Here is a 23,956-nt window from a genome sequence, read left to right on the forward strand (position 1 = left end):
GGGGGGACACAAACTTACCGCATCTGTAGGCAGTGCTGCGCATGCGCTGGTTTTACAGATGTAACAGCGCATGCGTAGCACTGTTTCCAGCTGCGGTAAGTTAGTGTAGAGAGGGATAACTATCTATTTCCTGAAAAGCTGTCATCGCAAAAATGACAGCTTTTCGGAATAGATAGTTATGGGGAGGAGGAATGATGAATTCCTCCGGTAATTAGGTAGAACTCCATGCGAGTTCTAAACCTAATTACCTCCAGAGAAAGTTTAGTTATGATGAATAGGCCCCTCAGTCATATAGGCAAACACACTTCTGCCAACAACCAAAATAGTGAAATTTGCCTGCATTCATGGTTTCCATGTGCATCCATTTTTGTTAGCAACAAAGTACTCCATTTTGAATCACAATGTTATTTTACAAGCTGCACATGGGGCCCTGTGATTAGTGACAATGGAGGCAATGAATGAGAATGAATACAGTCATGTGATTGTGCTTGCTACATCTGATTCAGGCAGCAATCACATGGACCATTCCGAATTGCTGGTTTAGACACACTGAACTCAACATCAGATTTCATTGCAATTCAGTTTCTGCTTTAAATATGTCCAAGTCTCTTCATACTGCATGCTATACCTCATATGTTGTTTATCTGCAAAAGTTATGTACATACAAATACTCAATGACTGAACATCTAAAGATGCATACACACACAACGATTTTTTTGAATGATTATCGTTAAACAATATCGTTTAACGATAATCGTTTGAAAAAATCGTTCACTTTCTGAGTCAAACGATGAACGATTATTGTTCATGCGCGTTCTCCTTTGTAGTTTGTAGTTCAGTCAGACTTGTCAACTCAACGATTTTCATTAAGTTAATATGCAAAAATCGTTTGTAGTTCATAAAAATCGTTCATTACATTTAAATGAACATAGTAAATGAACAACTTTAGTAAACAATTTTAGTTCATTTTTTCAAGGTAGAAAATCGTTTACTAAATTCGTTCATTAACTCAATCGTGTGTGTATGCACCTTTAAGTCTTGATCAGTTTTTTAAAATATTTTTTTTTTAATAAACACAAAAGGCACATATATAACATGCAGCTGTCTTGTGTTGTTGTAAGGCTTACTGTGGCATTTATTCCATGTGCTAATAAACGTGTCAGAAAACAGACAGCTGTAGTCACCTGCCAATGCCAAACACCGATATTTGTATACATACTCCAGGTGCAGTGATACTAGCGAAGTCTGTAAGGCTTCTTGCATATGTGAACAAGCTTTCATCCCACACCTCTTTTTTTTTTGAGACCTTCTGTAAATAAATAGCACAGGAAATAGAAAATGAATGAGAAGAAAAACAAAATATAGCAATGAAGTTTAGCCACAAGGACAACTAGAGGAATTTCACACACAGAAGTTTATTGTTTTGTCTCCAGCACCGACATATTTAACAATCAGGTATACTACAAAGAAAGGTAACCTACAATTGTCTAGTACAGAGGTTCCCCAACGCGGTCCTCAAGGCTCCCCCCAACAGTTCAGGTTCTAGATATATCCATGGTTGAGCACAGGTGGTTTAATCAAATTGACTGAGGTACTAATTAAGTCACCTGTGCTCAGCCATGGATAGCTAAAACCTGTACTGTTGTGGAGCCTCGAGGACGGCGTTTGGAAACCCAAATTAATGAAAAACATATATTAATATATGTAATAAAACACAAATTTGCTTTCAACATTTTATAGGCAATAGGTTAGTCACATGTTCCCTAAGTTTATAAATGATTCAGCACAAAATAAATAACTTCTAGGGAGAGCTCTACAAATGTATTAAGCATTTCAACAGTTCTTGTTACCCAAAAATGAGAAGTTCCTTACTTTGATACTCCAATTTCTGTGAAATTCTGTATGTAATTTAATGAATTTATATAATAATTTTTATGGTAATTTCTGCGGAATTCTTATTTAGGCCCGTATTCAATTAGCCGCGAAAAGTCGGAATCCGCAAAAAAGTATCGCCGATTGCAACTTTTCGCCAGGCGAAAAGTTATCTCCGTATTCAATTGCAAAATCTTTTCGCGTACGTGAAAACGCAATGCAATGTAATAGGCGAAAAAGATTCGCCTATGAAAAACTGTAAAATCGCTATTTAGGGGTGCACAGGTGGAAAAACCACTCTGCACCCTTGGGACAGCTCCCCAAAGGATAACTGTGTAAAAAAAAACTAAAAAAAAAGAGGAACACCCCAAAAAATGACTTGAAAAGGGGGCGAAAAAGTGCAAAGTGGGGGTACAAATTTAAAAACTTGCGAAATAGACTTTTGGAGGTCTGCAAGTATGGTTGAGGTGTTTTTTGGTTTGCAGGTGCTTGTTGCAGGTGCGTTTTTTAGGGACTTTAAACCATGCTTGCACCCATTTTTAAGTACAACAAATTTAACAGGACTACTTATTTTATAAAAAGAAACCTGCTTAATGGTGGGTACACACTGGGCGATATTACTGAGCGACTGCACGATTACGACATCGTAATCATGCAATCGCTCAGTAATCCTGCACAAATCGTGCACTTTTATGTCGGAAACGACCAGCGATGCGCACTCCCGCTGGTCGTTTCCGAAATTCTCCATCGCCTGAACATACAGCACAGTCTGACGATAACGACAGATTGGCATGTTCAGGAATGATGGACAGTACCTGCACTGAACGACTGATCGTTCAGTGCAGACACTACAGGGGATCAGGAACGACGGTACGATTACGATGTCGTAATCCTACTGTCTTTCCTGATCGCTTAGTGTGTACGCACCTTAATACTATTCTTCACCACTAGTACAAAGACGCTAATTAGAAGAAATTGACACACCTTAAGTACCCCAAATAGCTTTATTAGGGCTATTCGGTTAGTGAATCTTTTTGGGGGTGTCAGGCTGATTTCCCCAATTCTGACAGTACTTTTTGCCTGGTTTGCATTCGCCGGGTTCCGTTTTCGCGTGTTTTGGAATTGAATATGGCGAATAGCGGTGGCACGCACGATAAGTTTCCATAGCTAAAATACGTGATGTAGGCGAAAAATCCGGCATGCAACAAAGTATCGAGGGTGCGAAACTAATTGAATGCGGCCCTTAGTCTACAACACAAGCAGAGCTAGTACGCGACCCAACTATTTATTTTGTAGTATTTATGAGCAGGTTAGCTTTGAGGTTAGCTACCAGTGACGGATTTTACCTAAGGTCTAGGTTTACAATCGCCGAGTCCTCACTAGTACATGGCAGGTATAGCAGGCATAAGAAGACAGTCTACCTGTGTAGGACCGGTCCTGCGTAAGGACGAGTTGGTCGTGTACTGGCTTCCTGCTGGAAGCTCTGCTAGCTAATCTTATACAGGGTTGTCAATCTCAGGGAAGGGGGGGACATCACCTCCTCCTACGACTGTCACTACAGAGAGTGATTAACAGTAAGGCTGGGTACACACTGGAGCGATGTTGTTCCGATTTGGCCGATTTGGTCAAATCGAAACAGCAAATCATGCATAGCACGCATCAGTGTGTATGCACGATATGCGCACTCCCATGGTCGCATGCGACGTCGTCTGGTTTGATGTGTTGCACATTAAACCTGTCGATATCACATGCGGTGCCATACAGGGTAATGAAGGAAGGAACGAGTGATCGTTCCGTTGTTCATTACATCTTTCTGATTTGTACCCAGGATCCGTTATGTCGGCCTGACATATTGGCTGGGTACACATCGCTCAGTGTGTACCCAGTTTTAGAGCTTCCAGCAGGAAGCCCATGCTATGCTAATTGTCTACCATAATGTACCTCTATGGGCTGCAGACTATGCAGCCCTAGAAGCTGTTTTCCTGCAGCTGCAGATTAGTGTTTATTGTTTTCTCGTTTTCTCATTTCCTTCCCGGCTATTCCCCCTTTGTTTCTGTATCAAAACTGTTGTGAAGTCTTGTATAAAGTTTGTAGTTTGAAAACTTGTGTCTTTTAATTACCAGGCTTGCTTATGTGTTGTTTCCCAATCGTAAAGCACTGCAGAGTATGCTGGCACTATATTAATAAATGTTAATAATAAGTGTGTAATGGTCTTTTCACGCAAATCATTTTTTGGATGACCTCCATTAGAGAGCAGTTACTATCTGTAGCCTGTACTTGAAAATTCCAATTTTTAACCATCCCACCAGCAACTGTGTCCTCTGGGCCTGATTCAGAGCCGCTCGTAAGCGGCCGCTCGTTCGCTCCGAGCGATGTTCGCACAACTGCGCATGCATACGGGTTGTAATAAGCATGCGCGAACCATTCATTACGGTCGGAAATTGTGTGCTCGCAAAATAGTGAATGCCTGCTAATTTGAGTGACAGAATGAGGCGTTTGTGGGTGGTAACGGGAAGGTGCTTGAAAACGGGGAGTGGAGATCCGAACGCAGGCGTGCCAAAAGGTCAAAACGGGCGTTTTAAGGGTGTGCATAATTAACAAAGCAGCGTCATCAACCAGAACGCAGTAATGAATGAAGCAATGATCACTCGTTCCATCCTTCAGTAACATGAATGGGGCCGCATGCAATATCATGAGGATTGATGTGCTTTACATCAAACCCGACGATGTCTCATGGGACCGCAGGAGCACGTATATCGTGCACACACACTGCACCATATGCACTATTGTTGTTCAGATTTGTCCAAATCGGAACGACATTGTCCCAGTGTGTACCCGGCATTAGGGCTACTATTTAGAGAAGCTGCCATTGCATTGGAGTAATTCAATAGTTCAATTCGCGGCAAGTTGTATAACTATTTAATGGGGAGCAGATGGGGCTTTATGGTAATTATGTCCTATTGTGTTATCATAATGGTAATCCTGGACAGGAGAGCAGATGATCCATAAAAAAGCCACCATTGATTATTAGCATTTTGTTTGTTTGTTTGATTATTTACAAAGCGACATCATATTATGCAGCGCTTTACACATGATTTACTTATTTACATACTGACATCATATTATGCAGCACTTTACACATGATTTACTTATTTACATACTGACATCATATTATGCAGCACTTTACACATGATTTACTTATTTACATACTGACATCATATTATGCAGCGCTTTACACATGATTTACTTATTTACATACTGACATCATATTATGCAGCACTTTACACATGATTTACTTATTTACATACTGACATCATATTATGCAGAGCTTTACACATAATTTAATATTTAATCACTACTGGCGGATGCTGTTTCCTTCCTAGATATCTGAAAAATTGATGGATAGCTGTGATTTTATTCACTGATATATTGTAAGAACAGCTCCGGAAAGTGACCCAAAGTTCTCCTGCACACAGAATCCACATCAATGATAAATCCTGGTTGTATCTCAGGTGTTGTTTCGGTCTAGTCCACGTCATGCCCTCATAATGGAAAAGCGGAAGTAACATTTTGTAACTGCGGCTCCCCGACAAGTCTGTTTAACTCTGTGCGTCTGTCAGTACTGCTGCTTTATATACTTGGTGGTATTTTGGAAATGCTATAGGAACACGTGTCACAGGATTAGCACAGAAGCACATGTTTGCATCTTATTGACACTCCTCACAAGGAAGCAGACATATCCAACATATACAAACAGATCTTGCACAAAATATTGTAGTGAAGATGGTTTATGTATTTAGCACTCATCTCTCAGTATATGCTATTAATGATCTTCCTGTAGGTAAATGGCCTGTGATCAATATAGATATGGAAATACTCCTAATAAAGCACAGACCACCACCCCCCTCCACCATCCATTAACCTCTGCTCACAGGCACTCATTACAAGGCTGGCACTCTCAGCATGATTGCTCAGCATCCATCAGTTACCTCACAGATTCACCACTCATATCACAGCCAATTCCTTGAGGACCAAGAGAAACAACTTTGTAAAATTCCCCTCTGCATTCCAATTAGTCTTTATCCTCATTATGGGAAAAGGGAAAAACACTTTCTAGCCACTCAAATATGTACAGAGTGGAGGCAGCTATGAGAAGGGTGTGGGAAAAGGAGGAGGAGATGAAAACGTGACCCAGGAATACACAGACGCCAGGCATCACCGCAGTACGGAACTGTACAGGGGATGAGTGAGCATTTTCCCATCCTATCAATGGATTTACTCTTATTGTGCAGACTGGAATCTGCTGGGTACCAGTCCCTCACAGGAAGCCTGAATGCAAGAAGCATTAGGGAGTGGGCTTTTTTTTTTTTAACTAAGCTGTCCCTTAACCTTTTCACTGCCATTAGGACTTGGAAAGCACCGGTTATAAATACCAATTATAAAACACATGATCAGTCACGCTGTGTAAATACTGTCATTATCAATCCTGAAAATATCCTGAAGATAATTTTTTATGTTTATTTTAAATAATACCCAATTTAATGTACATTGTAAATTATTGATCATATAACCAAAATTATGATTATCCTAAAATTTATTTTAGTCTTTATATTCAACACAATTTGATCATGTATTCATGCTTTATTGCACAATGAGATGCTATTGCTGCAGAAACAAACACCAATGTCATTGTGTGCAACTAGAATGAGTCTCAACATTAGAAAATTGGTTGATCTAATATCCACGTGTTTTAACCTTGAGGGTGTGGAAGAGAATACCCAGGAGTAACCGCGTGCTGGCAGCAGTAGCTCAATACTGCATGCAGGATCTGCAAGCTGGACACACCAGACAGCAGTAAAATCTACTTTACAAGGGATTGTGCAATCTTTGCAGGGTCTTTCTCAGAAGCTCATCTCTTTATTAGAAGTCAGCCTCCTGCTAACACATAGCTGTGGATTAGGTTAACGTGATTACCGGTTTTATGACTGCAGATCTTATCGTTGCGCAGTTGGCACAGCAAGATCCCATGCACAGAAGAGATATGGGATAACATACCACCCCCTATTAATTGTACAGTGTTTTGCTTTGATAAAATCTTAGGAATGTACAAAATACAAAAAAAACAAAAGCAATTTCAAGTTATTCTGTTTTGTTGTGTCTTGCTCCCACATCCCGTTCTGATTTAGATATAGGACCTTTCGTGGGTGCACAATAAGGAAACTTGAAATTATTTCAAACAAATACTATCCATCTATGTGATCACCAAACTATTTACATACCGTCCCCAGCCAGACAGTCTGACAGCATTGCTGATATTCATCCATTGCTCTGAGCATTCTGAACTAGTTACACTACATTTCTTTTCACAAATTATTATATATGTTTTAACTTTGTACTGTATTTGTCAGTGCATTATAGTGTTATCAGTAGCTGACCATAGGACAGAAGTATAACTGCACAGTTGTTGTTCCAGTTTATGCTTAACGTGTGCATGGTGGACTGTCAGGAAGTCATTTTCAGGTGTGGCAGACACTTGAGTGCCCACTCTATGAACTGCTTACCACTATGTTGGATTGTACAGCAGTGAATGGAACTATATATATTACAGCAAAGTTATTTTTGAAACATTTGGATACTTTTGTAAAGAGGTATATCTGACAGCTTACCTTGGCATCATCTTCTAGGTCTACTTCCACCTCTTGTCCATCCAGCTCTTGCTGCCCCAGGTCATTGCTTTGCTCAACTTGTTCTTCATTCGTCTTTTCAGCGACCTGCTCTGCAGAAGTCCCAGCTCCCATGGTGTGATCCTTCTTCTTAGCGCTTTGTGACCTGCGTCCCTCTTTAGGGTGGCAGAAAATAAACTCCTCTGAGAGCAGATCTACCTGAAAAGGTGTATGAAGGCTTTTGTCAACCCGAGAGATTGAATTTCAATTTTCTACTATTCACCGGCCAGCTATAGTGGATGGATGTATGTATCTGTCTGCAGACTGTAATTGTTAAGGTTCTAATCCAGTAACAGATCTGTGAAACCTTCCTGCTCAAGACAAGTTGTAAAATGTAAATGCTTTCTAAGCAGTGCAGCTTCAAGCCAACTATCTTACACACTCTTGTGTGTGGTTTTTTTCTTCCTTCAAATGACAGCCTCTCCTTCTATCATCCCTCTTTCAGTCTTCCCCTCCCTCTCTCTTTCTCCATCACATGAGTCTAGCATCAGACACGCCTTGCAGTATCAACACAGGCACATTAAAAGCAATAGGGACAGGGGCAGAGGGAGGAGTGCTGGCACTGTCCCAAACAGAATGTCTTCATATACAAGAACACAAACGCATAAAGGAGAGAGCATGGACCAGTGTTCTCTTATAGTGATCCCCTGGACAAAAACGGAAGGATTCACCACAATAAATGTATTCTTAGTTTAGTATCCCATTATATGTCCTGCTAACCCCTTCATTTCCAGTGAATACTATGTGGAAGATGTTGCTTTTACGTACGGATGTCAAAATGGTTTAAAACCAGAACTGGACCCCACAATAACTACAATTAGACTGTGGCCCTGATTCAGAGCCGGACGCTCGCTCTGAATCAGGGCGTTTTTTAAATTTTTTTTGGAGCCCGTGGCCGCTCGCTAAGCTGTGGGTGACCACCCACAGCTTTTGCGAGCGGCCAGGTGATGGTTGCGATGGTCGCAACCATCGGGTTTGCAACGAGACCCTTGTGGTAGGGTCTCGTTCCCGCAAGACCCAGTGAGCTTCCTGCTCTAATAGAGTAGGAAGCTCAACTACTGACATCACGAGTGATGTCAGTAGGGCCGCCCTCAAACGGCAGGCGTTCCTTCGGGAACGCCTCCGTTTGACCAGCCACCCCCCCTCCCCACCTACAGAACGGGGTGAGCTGTCGATCAACATCGACAGCTGCCACGTTTTGTTGCGAGCCCCGGAGCGAGTGATTTCTCGCTCACTGCAGGGCTCGCGCACTGCCCGGCCATCGACACGCTTGCGAGCGTATAGTGCTTGCGAGCGGGCATTGGAATTAACTGAACAATGTCATTGGTCACATTTAATTTGTATCCCTTAATGCGGGTTTCTATATGGTTCAATACTTGCTTTATTCCTAATTGTAACATGAATCTTATATAGCCACTCTGTAGTCAGTGTCTGTCTAAAATAGGTCATACTATATCACCCTGTCATTAATATTTTGGATACATTTCTCCCTGATATGTATTACAGATAGGGTTTATTTCACTGGGTGGGTTGCACTATCCTCTATTATGCGGTCAAACCCTTGAAAATGCAGTTTTCGGGGGTTTGACTGAGTTTCTCATATGCACCAAGCTTAGTAAAATAAAGGTTTCCGCAGCTTGCAGCCGGTGGGGAACACCATTTTCACATGGCGTTGCCCAATAGAAGCCTGTGGGCTTCTTACCACACTTTGACCTAAGCTGTCCTCTGCAACTTTCTTCATGCATACCGGCATTATTAACGCCAACATACATACGATGAGTGGTGGGATGTGATGCATCGCATTCCGCCCATTGAATGATGTTCCATGGCTGGATAAATTGTGCTTACTATGACAGATGTGCAATTCCAGCAATACACTCTGCTGTTTGTTAGGATATTAGGAGACACTGACAAATTCTTGCTGCCCTAAGGTGACTTTTTTTCCAGGACTGTATTTTACAAATAGGAAAAGTAGGTATGTACCCAGGGATGCAAGTGTGAAGTTAGACTTTCTTTCTTCAATCTGGGGCAAAGACTTGGCTCGGCGCTGACCCCCCCCTGTAGATAGTAATCATCCTCGATTTGCTTGGACACAGCTGAAGTGTATATACGGTAAGGAAGAAGCTAATTTGTATTCCCATTACATTAAAGTGCAAGTGACTGCTGCATTTATTCTGTGGTTCTGGGGTGTCTTCGCTTTAAATAGAGCTTTCAGGCTATACTATCTCAATACTCAAGTATCTACCGCAGCCAACACAGAGCATTGCAGTGACCACCATACAATACAGAGAGCATCAGGGACTGCCATACAAGACAGAGTAATTGTGACCATAATATAAGGAAGAGAGCATGAAAAGCCACTATATATATATATATATATATTATATATATATATAATACACGTGCAACAGTGCCTGACATATAATACAGAGAGCATCAGAGCCCACCATACAATTCAGAGATCATCAGTGACTGCTATATAACACAGATAATATTAATACCCACTCCCACACAAGCATACACCATATCCAATCCATAAATATTAATAAACACACCGCCCTTCAAACAAACCAAATATACCCCTCCCCATAACATATATACAGCACCGCTTGATAACACTAAAACAGACCTGCACCTTCACTGAGACTTACCTGGAAGGTTGATCTCACTGGTCTTGGTAGGGAGCAGTGGCGGCTCCAGAGGTGGTCAAATAGGGGAGCACACCAACTATCACCCTAACTGCTACCAAACATCACCGGAAGTTGATGTGGTTCCCTATTTAAATTTTGGACCATGCTGCAACCACACCTCTGGAGCCGCCACTGGTAGGGAGTAGAGTGACTGTCTAGAGAAAGGGTAGGAGAAAGTCTATATAGAGAAGGGGAGGGGACTTAGGGATGAGAAGAAGAGGGCGGGGGTCTGTTTCCAGAGGAGAGACCTGCCACATTAGTCATATCAGAATGGGTATGATATACGATTCCCGTCAGCGGCAGCCCGACAGGAGCAGAGTTCAAAGCAGCAGAAGCCCGACAGCACTGGAAATCCCGATCGTGGATAGGTAAGTATAGTCTAACCTAACCTAACCCTCCTTAGGGGTGCCTAACCCTAACCACCCCCCCAAGTGCCTAACCCTAATCCCCCCTCTAAGTGCCTAACCCTAACCACCCTCCCCCGCTGCCTAAACCTAAGTCCCCCGGGGGGTGCCTAACCCTAAGTCCCCCCCGGGGGTGACTAACCCTCCCTCCCCCTAGCCTGACCCTAACCCTCCCGGGGGGGTGCCTAACCCTAAGTCCCCCCCGGGAGCCCTAAACCTGACCCTCCCCCCCGCGCCTGTCCGCTCACGGAGCTCGGAATCACTATGATCGTGATGCCAGGCGCCGGTCTCCGGGCGTCGGGGAAATGCGGGCGTCTACATCTAGATGCCCGGCATTTCACCCATGCCAGGATAAGACAGTCGGGAAGCCGGCTGCCGGTATTTAGGCAGTCGGCTTTCCGATTGCTTCCCGTCAGATCAACAGTGGGGCTGGCTCCCCTGCTGGGCCCCACCCTCTATTACCTGTGGCATGCTCACATCCTACCTGCACTCCTGCAGGGCTGCCTTATTCATGAGGAAGCTTATCAGTGATTTAGGGGTCTATTCATGGAGCTGAGAAAAACCCTGTTTTGCGTTAAACAGGGCTTTTCTCTCCTTTCTGTAATTCATAAAGCAAGATATAGTGGAGAAACTTGTCTCTTCTCCAGCGGTGCACTTGCTCCATGCCCGGATCGTATCAGCATACTATTGTATAGTGAGTGCGATTCTTTAAAGAATGGTAAGCTATGCTTTCCTTTTCTTTTGCTTCATTGTATTCACCATCTTAGAACGCATAAGGAGGCTGCTGAGGGGAGAAGAGCAGCGAAGGCTGCCGTCTCCCCGCCCCCTCCCCAACCTCTTCACTCATGCTGGCCAGTGAGGTGCCTCCTCACCAGTCACTCCACCCCCCTTTCAGTATCTGTGCACTGACCAGACACTGCCATTTAAGCAATGGATAATACAGATCTAATAGATTTTGTTGACCCTTTGCTTCACTCGGCTGACTGCCACTGCCCCCACCCCGAAGCAGCTGTATGTATATCTATGTGAAGTAACCTGGTGTCTGGTCATCTCACTCCACGCCAGTCTGCTCGCTGTGCCTTTCTTACCCCCCCCCAGTCTGCTTGATGTGCCCTGTTCACTCCCCACCCGGCACTGACACTGCTCTGTTAAAAGGAAGACCAGACTGCACCACCGGCATATACCGCATCACTTTGTAAAACAGGTGAGGGTACATGATTCGCTACTTAACTAATCTATAGATCGCATTGAACTGATGCGATCTATAGTGATAAGTAACAATTCTGTACAGCACATCTTAATGAATAGACCCCTTTATGTTAACTTTCTTGTTTTGTTTGGTGGCAGAAGTGTTGTTTATCGATGCAAGGTGAGTGCTTCTTGACAGATAAAAGCGAAAGGGAATAAAGTAGAGGGAAAGAGAGGAGAGTGTGAATGAGAATTTTGTAATAAAAACACAAATAGGCATTAAAATGTGGCACGCAGAATCATTGTACAATTCATGAAAGGCAGTATGGTCATACAGCAAGAATATACAGAATGAAAATTGTCCAAATCAATTCACGAGCTGAAATATGTGCATGAAGGGTGGGGTTATCTAGACAAGAAAAACACAAAACTTTCCCCCAGACCCTGCAGTAAGCCAGTACAAAAGCTAGCATGCCAAATGTAACTACCTGCAGAAGTATCAGCTACACACATCTGCAAATATATGATAAGCCACCCGCCACATCACTGAGCTACTAGTAAGAGTGCTCCTACCTCCTATCAATGGGAGTCCCTATATTGGATCATACATTCATAATCATGTGTTTTTAAATTGAGATCTAACTTACCAGGAGGACCCTACTCTTTTTTTCAAATGATTTATGAATCTAGAAACAAGTCTGTATGCTGGCAATGTGTAGGTTTATAACACAATGGTTAGGCTGGCAGCTTGGCAACTCACCGGATGTAAAAGCTGGCGATTTGGAGGCCGGAATTACTGGTAAAAGATTGCACTTTTCAAAGAAAATTTGCAATTCATTACATTCCGGCTTTAATCTGGGACAGCTGGTTCAGAAATCAAGAGTTTTGCAGAGTAAACTCTCCAAATCTAATTTTTTTAGATGCTCAACAAAACTAGGCTCGCCATTGGGCATGCTCTGTAGTTAGCAGGGAAGGAGCGAGCTCCACCTATCTCCTCCAATAAAACAGCATAAATGTTTGCTCCTCAAACCTGATTATGTTAGAGGGAAATGTAGGCGAACCATCAGCAAAGAGGATATTATGCTGAAGGCTTGGACTTACTTACCGTAATTGATGGCCTGTGCTTTTACACAGTACAGCTGAAAAGTTTTTTGACAGATCAGTTTTCACGTTTAGAGTTGGCATAATACTGAGTTAACACAGTAAAGAATATTGGAAGTAAACACGTTTTACCTCAGGGACTTCACAAAATATTAGTAAGAACATTTTTTATCAGAAAAATACCTTGTGGCAATGAGTCAAAAGTCTTTTATGTCTATGATTTTTAAGTTATGTCTCTACGGAACATTCTGTGTTGTCGCAGAAAAGCATACCCAGCAAATGTGAGGGTAGGCTGTCATACGTGTGATGGAGGCTGCCTAAGGCATGGATGTAGTCAAACCAGCATTGCACATGATTTTGGCATTTCGCATCAAATAGTCAATGTTAAGAATTGTCTCAAAAGGGTCCAGGGTCAACAACAAGCAAGGACACCCTAGGAAAACCACAACCATGGTGAACTGAATAAGTCAGTAGCTGATCCCCGTAAGTCTTCCTTCAAATAGTCCAATATTTATGTAAAAACTATAGGGTAAATGTCTGTTTCAATTATAAAGTGTCTACTGAAGGATCACGGCTTACTGGTCACCATCTGAGCAAGAAGTTCTTCATCAGTGTCAAGAATAAGAGAGCAAGGGTTACTTTTGCCAAGGATCACCTCAGCTGGTCAGCCCCTGATTGGTCCAAGGTGTTATGGAGTTACAAGAGAAAATTTAATCTGGAATAACATATGTCTGTCAGGTTCAGTCAGTTAGTTTACAGAGAAATCTTAGTTAAATTCTACCATTTGGCAAAAAGAACATGCCCCGAAAATGGATCAATAAAATGATTTCAAACACAGGCCCTGATTCAGAGCCAGACGCTCTGACAGAGCGCTCGCTCTGAATCAGGGCTGGGCTACTTTTTTTTTGAACGGCCTCCTGCCCGCTCACATAGCTGTGGGTGACCACCCACAGCTAAAGCGAGTGGGCAGGAAGATGGTCTTTCGACTTGACCCGTGTGGTAGGGTCTAGTTGCTGCAAGCCCTAGAGTGCTTTTGGGTCAAACAGAGCCGAAGGCACTCCCACTGACATCACTTGTGATGTCAGTGGGGCCGGCCCCAGACGGTATGCGTTCCCATGGGAACGCCTCCATCTGGGCAGGCACGCCCACCAAAGGGGGCGTGCTGTCACACCATCGACAGCATGCCCCCTTTTGTACGAGACCTGGAGCGACAGCTTGCCCGTCGATATCCGGGTCTCGCGCATGCGCACTGGACCACCATCGACCCGCTTGCGAGCGCTCAGCGCTCGCGAGCGGGTCTGAATCAGGCCCACAGTTACAAAATTATTCAGGTACTTCCACAAAAAGAGAATTAATGTACTGGAGAGGCCAAAACAAAGTCCCGTCCTAAGGGCCCCGATTCAGACCCGCTTGCTAGGATGCGTTCGCACGCAGCCTGCCGATGTTTGCATTCTGCGCATGCGTACGCATCGCAGTGCGCATGCCCGAACCAGTCCACGCGAGCGCATATCCACCTTGCTAGAATGAGTGATAGGTAAAGCTGTTTGTGGGTGGTGACAGGGGTTGGTCACTGGAAACGGGGGTGTGGTGGTGCGAACGCAGGCGTGCCTGAGCGTCTTAACGCCATTTCAGAGGCATGCATAATTAAGATGCAGCGTCATAGTATATGCCACATGGTTGTTTTAGTGCTGTGTTAGCTTCCGATGGTACTCGATGTTACCGATGGTTGCATACACATCCTGGAGATGACATGCATAAGTGGGCTTCTTAAGACAGGCTGGTGGGCATCTGCATAAACATTGAGATCGCATGCCAAGACATAGTGGGCATGCTAATGCCTTGCCATGCGATTGCGGATTTGCATACTTTAGCTGCGTGCAAACACATCTTGCGAGCGGGTCTGAATTGAGCCCTAAATCTCATTGAGCACTTGTGAGAAAAGCTAGATAGGCCTATAAGGACCCAAAAGTACTCAAACCAGGATTCTTTTTTTCCCCATGTTTTACAGATATAAAGCTTATTCCCTTTTACACCAGAGCTAAAAGCCGGGTTATTGCAGGGTTAACCCGGGTAGCTCCTTGGTGTAAAAGGGGAAAGGGTTGGATTGTCTGGTCGAGTGACCCGGCAATCCAACCCAGGTAACTTGCAGGGTTTAACACGGGAACAACCCGTGAAACCCTGCAGTGTAAATGGTGTGATCCAGGTCAGGGTGACCTGGATCGTGCTGCTTGTCTGCCGATTGGCCGGCTTCAGTGGCGCTTGGAGATGATGTCATCTCTAAACGTCCACTTAAACGCCGGGTCTCTGCAGACCCGGCTCCATTGTGAACGGCGCCAACTCAGGAATATCCTGGGTCGGTGCCGGGGAAATTCCGGGTCTAATCTGGATTGGAACCCTGGGCCTGATTCAGACCCGGTCACAAGCGCTGAGTGCTCGCAACCGGGTCGATAGTAGCCCAGAACTGGCTCCGTCGTGCGCATGTGCGAGACCCGGATAGCGACGGGCAATACGTCGCTCCGGGTCTCGCACCAAAGGGGGCGTGCTGTCGATGTTGAGTGACAGCACGCCCCCTTTGGTGGGCGGGCCGGGGGGGTGGCTGCCCAGACGGAGGCGTTCCTATGAGAACGCCTACCGTTTGGGGGCGGCCACTCTTACATCACAAGTGATGTCAGTGGAAGAGCTATCGGCTCTGTTTGAGCCGAAAGCTCTCTGGGGCTCTCTGGGTCTCGTCGCAAGCCCGATAGTCGCAATGGTCTTGACCATCGCGACCATCATCCTGGCCTCTCGCATTAGCCAGGAGGCCGCTCCATAAAAAAAAAAGTCGCTCTGATTCAGAGCGAGCGCTTTGTCAGAGCGTCCGGCTCTGAATCAGGGCCACTGTTCCAACCGCTCTAAAAGCGGTATAAGTCAGTCTTTTTTAATCTATGTCCTGACAGTGCCAGGACGTAGTGTCCGCAAACGGTTTTACAAATTACTAGTGGTGTTGTCTTGAAATATACTGTTTTGTTGTGCTATTTTTTTGCAGGCTATGAATTTAATAAAAGGGTTTTGTACATTTACATTTATCAGCTGCAAGATATTGGGTGGTGTCCAATTAGCACCGCTAATTAGCGCTGCTAATTGATTGCGGCGGGGCTATCCTATTAGGCCTGAAGTGCTGGCCGATGCCATCACTTATCATGGATATTTTCCGGGACCTGATGTGTCCCAAAAAGGAATCCACGATAAGTGCTGTTTTTTCACCCCAAATAAGGCGAAAACACAAAGGTCTGCGAGCTTATCACGGACCCTATGTGTGTTCGTGAGATATATCCTATTATTTGGTTCAAAATAATAGGATAGGGTGAAAAACAATATCGTCGAAAAACGGGGATAATCGGCAAAAAATCCCTGTTTTTTTCGACTATCACGGGGATCAATTAGCGCCCAAACAATGTTCGGGGCTAATTGGATACCACCCATTGCATTTTTTCTTATCAATCCATTTTGTTACCAAATTTTGGTATTTGTACTAAGTTTATAAAATGATAAGCAGCATTTGTTGACAGTGGGGAACAATAAAGACATCTACTGTTGACAATTGAGGCTATTTATGAAGCGTAAAAGATCTGATATTACTCGTTGGTGGTGTCATGGTCATCGATTTGCACAGATCTTCCTCAGTTTCTGCCAAAGCACATGGGTTTGTGGATCAAGATTATTCTGTTTGCCGTCTAGTAGAAATTTGCAAAGGCCAATAGGAGGAGTAGCGCATGGGAAGGACAAGTTTTGCTGACAGTGTAAAAATTAGATAATTTACTTAATTGAGTGCAAATATGGTCACCTTACTTTCTATGATTATTGACTTACAAATTAATAAATGAAAATACTGAAAATGTTGATCCTTGTGTAAGCAAGTGTGACACATTGAATATGTTCCATTTACAGAAACCCTCCTTTTTCAGTCTTTATGCTAGCTATTGACCCATCTGTATACATTTTAGTATATTCATTTACAATGCCGTAACTAGCGCTCCGGGCACCTGGTGCAGGCTACGCCCCCTCCACGTGACATTATGCAGAGGGGGCGTGGCCACAATTGCCGGTGATTATAGGAATGCGCGGATCATCCTCAGGATGCTTTGGGGGGCTGTAAGAGCAGCGATGTATTTTTGTCTGAAGCGTCCTAAGGATGCTTCAGGTGGCACTGCTGCAGAGATTCTGCCTGCAGGGTGCCATATAGGAACCCTGCTAGCAGGTCTGCCATCAGAAATAGGCATGACCCCCCCTTCCCATAAAGTACAGAAACCGTGAGCCGGAGAAGGGCGCGGGCTGCAGCTAACGGCAGGTACGGCTAATACCACCCCCAGACAATACCGCACACCCCTCCTTAGGGCATACATGCCTACCCTGCCGGTAGGCATTCCTCTCACATTCTGGCCACTTCCTAGTGAAGTGGGCAGAATGAGGAGAATGTCCACCCGATCGCGGGTCTCCATGTAGGGGGCGGGGCTTAATGACGCGATTCTACATGAATCACATCATTTGGCACCGCCCCTATGTAAATTCTAGCCAATCGCAGCGATTTTGCCATGAGGGGGCGGGGCTTAATGATGCAAATCATCAGGCCCTGCCCCCGTCACTACCCTCCTGCTTCTCTTACCCCGGCTTCTCCCGGGAAGAGAAATGACAAGGTAGGTAAGTATGCCTTACTGCATCTGCACATGCAGCATATGTGCCTGGTTTGCTGCTGCTAGATGCCAATGATATGCCTCCAAACAGATATATAAACACACATATATATATCATATATAGTTTGACTAAGTCTATATAGGCTATCTGAGTAAACAGAGCCTGTCTCTCCAGCCCTGCACTCAGGGCCACTAAGAGCCGCGCCGGGCCTGGGTGACAGGAGGCGTGGCCTAATCGTGGGAGGCATGGCCACACCCCCTTATGAAAAAACACAGAAAAAACAGCACACAGCCAGTGGGGGGCGCGATCAGCGTGATCGCTAACCCCATAGGCATAGGAGACTGCTCCAGCTGCTGCTTAGCAGTCTCCCACTGCAGCCCAGCACACAGCAGCATGTGCTTGGCTGCTATGATGTAGAAGGGAGAAAGGGCGGTGCCGGACCCGGGCCCTCGCCAGGCCCTTCCAGCAAGCCCGGGCCCGGGTAATTTGTACCCGCTCCCCCCCTCTCAGCGCCCCTGCCTGCACTCTGATGTTTCCAGCCCCCTTCTGCCTCACTCTCTGCAGCCCTGGGCAGTGTTGTTCCAGCCAGCCCCCTTCTGCCTCAGCCAAGCAGCATATGAATATTCTTACCTTTTGTTCCAGGCAGCTGTTCTATAGGTGCTGCGGCCCCTCTCTCCTTCAGTGGTGCGCAGTGACGTCATGATGTCGCATGCACCGGATAATAAACTTTATTGTACATCTGCAGAGGGGGCGACAAGCACCTCTTTCATGGCAGGCGGCGGGTTGGGGGGCGGACTGTCCGGTGGCCCCGTTCATTTGCTGTGGGCGGGAGTAGGAGAGAAGGCCTCTTGCACTGGAAGTAGCGGCAGGTGGGTGGTAGGAGCGGGCTGAGCCCCCCTTCTCTGTCGGAGTGCCCGGGACGATAGTCCCGACAGTCCCCCCCTGATGGCACCCCTGCCTGCTAGCTAGATGCAGGGGACCAAAGGTGAGTTCTGGTGCCACCTACAGAGCGTTGCGCTCTGTGCGGCTGCACCGCTTGCACACCCCTAGTTACAGCCCTGTTCATTTGTATTGCCTATTGAGAACATTAGATTTAGAATTTTTTGGGGAAAAAGAAAGCAACTTTTTGATTTAAGTAAACTTAAGGTCATAAAGTTGCCCACATTATTTAAGTCAAAAAATAAACCCTGGGTACCTAACCCAAATACAAGCAGGAATGCACAAATCAATTTATATGAATAGAGCTTTCCTGGACATCTCAGACTTACCTGGGCATTCCTGTCACCAAAGACTTATTTGAAAACAAACCAAGTTAAAATGATTAAATCTCAGTAAACTTTCAGGACAGTACAATCGTTTTGTGTGTCTGAACATACAATGGTTTAGTGTATGCCTCATTTTTAGACATATTTGTAAGGGTTGTGCTGCAGAAGAGCATATTTATAAGATAGGTCTGTCAGACATAGAAATGTATATACAGTACTTATACCTAAGTATAGAATAGAGATATTGTTTGACAGTGTTGGTAATAAATGCAAAAGTCCCATTACATTATCTGCACACAATATAATGATAGACTAAAGTGTCACATATACACAAGAGAGAATAGTGGTTGTTGGGGATCTTCCAAGGTGCATTCAGGTATATTTAGTATCTCTGGCAATAAATTATATAGGGGTTGATGTGTTATGCCACATCCTTATTCGTTTCGGGTAAAGTGGGTGGGACAAAAGGCCTGATGAGGCAATTCGCTATGGATTGCATCATCAAGACCCAATTGCCTCTGATATGCCACAATTTGCCAAGCCACACTCCCAACCCGCCCACCTGGACCTCACTCTCCTGAAAGTGGCTTGTCAGGACCCGGGCTGCCAGATTGCAGCAGAGACCCCGGATAACTGCACATCTTCCGCTCAGGTTCTGGCTTGCTTGCTCTCCCCGAACTGGTAAGCGGAATCTGCCGCATGATTCATTCTAGCACTTCCAAGGAGGTTAGTGCACAGCTCCATTTAATTACCACGTTCCTGATGCTGACAGACGATATCCACACTGGGTCCTCCGGGCCATGGGCGCAGCCATCTTGGATAGGATCGCCTGGTACTGCATCCACCAATCCTGTTCAGTCTTTGGGAGTATTGACCTATCTGCAGGAGGCACTGGGTATACAAACCCTTTCTGGACATTCTGTCAGTGTCTGTGCAACGTCTCCTAAAGGTTTCCTTTTGGCTCCTGCCGGATCTACATCTGTTCCTGACTCAGTACACTTTAACCAGCTTCCAAGAACTTTTGCTATTTACTGAGCATAGCTCAGTTCCTGGCTCCAAGAACTCTTGTTAATTACTGAGCATAGCTCAGTACCTGGCTCCAAGAACTCTTGTTAATTACTGAGCATAGCTCAGCACCTTGCTCCTAGAACTCTGGGCCTGATTCAGAGCCGCTCGCTGCTGGCGAGCGCTCGCTCTGAATCAGGGCATGTTTTTTTCTCTCTCCGCCCTCTCGCAAAGTTCAATTATCACGACCATCGGGCTTGCGACGAGACCCTGTGGTAGGGTCTCGGCTCCCGCAAGCCCGAGTGGACTTCCTGCTCTATTAGATCACTAGTGATGTCAGTAAGGCCGCCCACAATCGGCAGGCGTTCCTAAGTGAATGCCTGCATTTGTGTTGCCACCCCCCCTCCCCGCCTACAAAACGGGGTGAGCTGTCACTCACCATCGACAGCCACCCGGTCTGTAGCGAGACCCATAGCGACTGAGCTGCAGTCACAGGACGGGTCTCACGCATGCGCACGCCGGAGGCGCATGTGCAGTAGGGGACCATCGACCCGCTTGCGAGTGCTGTGCACTTGCGAGAGGGTCTGAATCAGGCCCTCTGTCTTTTACCTGGGCTCAACCCAGCATGTTCACGCGAAGACTTCAATGAGTGTCTACAGTACAAGTTATTACTCAGTACAAAACAAGGTCTCCTACTCTCTGTCTAACTGAATTACCTCAGTATTTTTGACTACAGAATGCTGTTCACCTCTGAGTTAGAGTGCTACATCTGTACCAAAGTCTTCTGCTGCTATGTAAACTTAATAAAGTCTCATACATTTATCCTGTCCATCTCATATCCAGTTCCTGCCTCCACATGGTCCACCTTTGTCTGTTGTTCATGTGACCTGCTTTCCTGGCACCGTGCCGTCCTATGAGGAAGACCTATCTCAGACCTCCTCAGTTCGTACTGCTGGTATCCCAGTCTGCTAAGCCTGCTCTGTCACAGGAGGCAAGTTTTCCTAGAGTTGTGACAGTTTGCACAGACATAATGAATTCTGAACAGGATCAGACTTCTGGGGTTCAAGTCTTGCAAAATCTCGCTACAAGGTTAGAGACACAGGGGAATACTCAGACGCAAGTGCTCCAATGTCTGCAGGATCTTTCTGCTCGACTAGATCGTCTCCAAGTCACACCATTACCAGTGGGAACAGCTGCACCGGTCACCGTTGCAAGTCCTATAAGGTCTTCTGAGTCTCATTTGCACCTCCCAACCCCAAGTCTTTTTGATGGCAATCCCAAGAATTGTCGTGGATTTCTCAATCAGTGCGGTCCATTTTGAACTCCTGCCACAGAATTTTCCATCTCCAAGAACTAAAGTGACGTACATAATTTCTCTCTTGGCTGGGTCAGCGTTGGACTGGGTGTCTCCACTGTGGGAGAGGAATGACCTGGTGGTTTCTAATTATCAAGAATTCATCCGGGCTTTCAAAATATTTTTGATAAGCCAGAGAGGTTGGTTGCAGCTTCTTTCGATATTCTTCAGTTGAAACAAGACTCGAGCCCGGTGGGTCAATATGTCGTCCAATTTCAAACAGTGGCAGCTGAATTACAGTGGAACAATGAAGCCTTGAAAGCCACTTTCTGGAGTGGTCTCTTGGATAAACTCAAGGATGAGTTAGTGACTCTGGATTTACCAGATAATCTGGATGATCTGATATCCCTCAGTATCAAGATTGATCTACGGATGATTGAACGTGGTGTTGAAAAAACCTGACCTCGTCCTTTACCACAGCCTTGTATTGTCCACTCAGGACTTGACGAGCCCATGCAAATTAATTGGTCCAAGTTATCAGAAGAGGAAAAACTGCGCAAAAGACAGCAGAATTTGTGTCATTATTGTGCATCCTCTGAGAATTTTTTTTAATAAATGTCCCTGAGACCGGGAAACGGATGAACCTAGTCAGTAAAGGGGATGTCAGACTAGGGGTTCTTTCCACATCTTACCCAAATCAAGACTGTCTTGTTCCTGTCACTATCGAAAGTGCTGAATCCCAGTCCATAGAGTTCACTGCTCTGATTGATTCCGGCGCTGCCGGTAACTATGAATTCCTAATGATTTCTATACCCAAAATAGCTCTCTTTAGCATTGTAAGTCGCACAAGAAATAATTGCTTTCCTGACATTGATTGTGGTTCCAAAGCACAAAAAGATATTATTCAGCAAAAAGCATATAGCTACACGCTGTGATCTAAATACAATTAGCGCAAACAAATTATACAATCACAAGGTACAGTCAATACATACGCATGCGCTCTGGATCCACATTTCCCGGCATCAACTATGAAACCTCCGTCAACAGAAAAGAAAGATGGCTAACTATCAGATCCAGGGTGCTTGCATCAACAGAAAAGAAAGATGACTAACTACCAGATCCAGAGAGATTGGCAATACAATAGAACACAGTTGGTATAATCCCATTGGTTCCTCCTCCTGGTACTTCTGTTACGATGCAGTTCATAGGTCAGTTTGTATTGTAATAGTTCAGCCGCCAACAGCTCTTTGTGTCTGTTTTCCCGCCGAAGAACAAGTCTAAACTGACTAATAAACATTACATTACAGAGTACATTTCAATGCCTATCTCTCTATGATCCATAATTCACAGACGCATGTTGCGATTTCCTTGCAGATGGAACCTGAAGTCTGCAAATAAATAGTGGTTTAGAATAGCACCAAACACGGTCTGCTTATCATGCACTAAACCTTAGATCTTAAATACAGTCAATTCATAACATAATTTATACTGAATATAATCTTGGATATTAACCTTAATGCTAGGGAACCTTCCTATGTAAGTGTGCAATGTGTAAGTGTAGGGATATTAAGAAAAGATGCTAGTTAGCATTGTGCATCTACGTGTTTGTGGAGTACACCATGGTATGTGTTTTGCAGGGTTGTTCCTGTTATGGGTATTAATAAATGTTCGTATAGTTTTGGTAAGGACTTTTAATTGTGTTCTATTATGCAGGAGACGCACAATGCTAAATAATAACATTGCCGTATGTACTGATATTGTGTGAGATTCGCTGAAATGGCATTGGGCGGCCATTCGCAAAATGGCGTCTTTTTGCCATTCGCACAATGGTGTCGTTAAATTTTAACAGATTCTGTCTCAGCCAATCATCCGGCTTCAACAGTCCACCCTTTGATAGCAAACAATATGCTATCACACTGGTCTTAAATTTATTTTTAGTCTTACACTATGACATATTATTTAATGTTATATTATGGGATGGCACAAGGTGATTCTTAAACCATCAATAATGTGTCTCTAGGAGGGACATAAAACTAACCTTATACGCACACCGCGGATCTTGGAAGATCATGGGAAAGATGTGGGGATGCACCTAACCTATAAAGGAAGTCTTGAAGAGGGATAGGGACTTACATTATTTAAGATGTTTAAAAATAACATTTCATAATACATTTTATGCATGGCTAAATCTATACATCATCTGATGGTACATTCTAGTTCAGGGTTGTAATGCAGTCCTACATTTACCTCAGTATTCATATTGTTACTACTGACCACCATCATATTTCATTCCTTTGATTTACCTTATCTTTACATTTTCCACATTTCAACACAGAAGGAACACATCTGACACATAACCCAATTACTATGATGACAACCAATATAAGCATCAGGAGTTTACCTATACTAGCGACCATTTCCTGGACCCACTCTCCTAGACCAGAGAACCATTTCACTGGGTTCAACCATGAAACCCATTCTTTTACCTTCTCCTATACTTCAGCCAGTGAAGCATTATAGTTCTTCCGAAATTCCCATTTCAGCTGCAGAATTTCGTACATCTTCTGGTATATCACTTCCTTGGGGTCACTAGTATTATTTGTAATATACGTGCAGCACTTGACACCAAATTGGGTGGCTAAGATCACACAGTACCCTCCAATGACAGCTGTTAAATAATTTAAAACTAATCTGTGTTGCACCACTTCTTTCTTGTAGGCCTGTAACTCCTACCTGTATACCT

The 23,956-nt window shown here is 44.5% G+C and overlaps 1 protein-coding gene across 1 annotated transcript in view; it reads right to left on the reverse strand.

Moving 5' to 3' along the window:
• AKAP12 (A-kinase anchoring protein 12) overlaps positions 1-8,017 on the reverse strand; it is a 176,317-nt gene extending 168,300 nt beyond the window's left edge. Inside the window, exon 1 of the mRNA XM_088474402.1 lies at positions 7,539-8,017. Coding sequence (XP_088330528.1) covers positions 7,539-7,670 — 132 coding nt within the window. The 5' untranslated portion in view covers positions 7,671-8,017. The remainder of the gene's footprint in view (positions 1-7,538) is intronic.
• Positions 8,018-23,956: the final 15,939 nt, after the last annotated feature.

The sequence above is a fragment of the Taudactylus pleione genome, unplaced genomic scaffold (genome assembly GCF_031769625.1).
Source record: "Taudactylus pleione unplaced genomic scaffold, aTauple2 ptg000154l, whole genome shotgun sequence".
NCBI classification, from domain to species: Eukaryota; Metazoa; Chordata; class Amphibia; order Anura; family Myobatrachidae; genus Taudactylus; species Taudactylus pleione.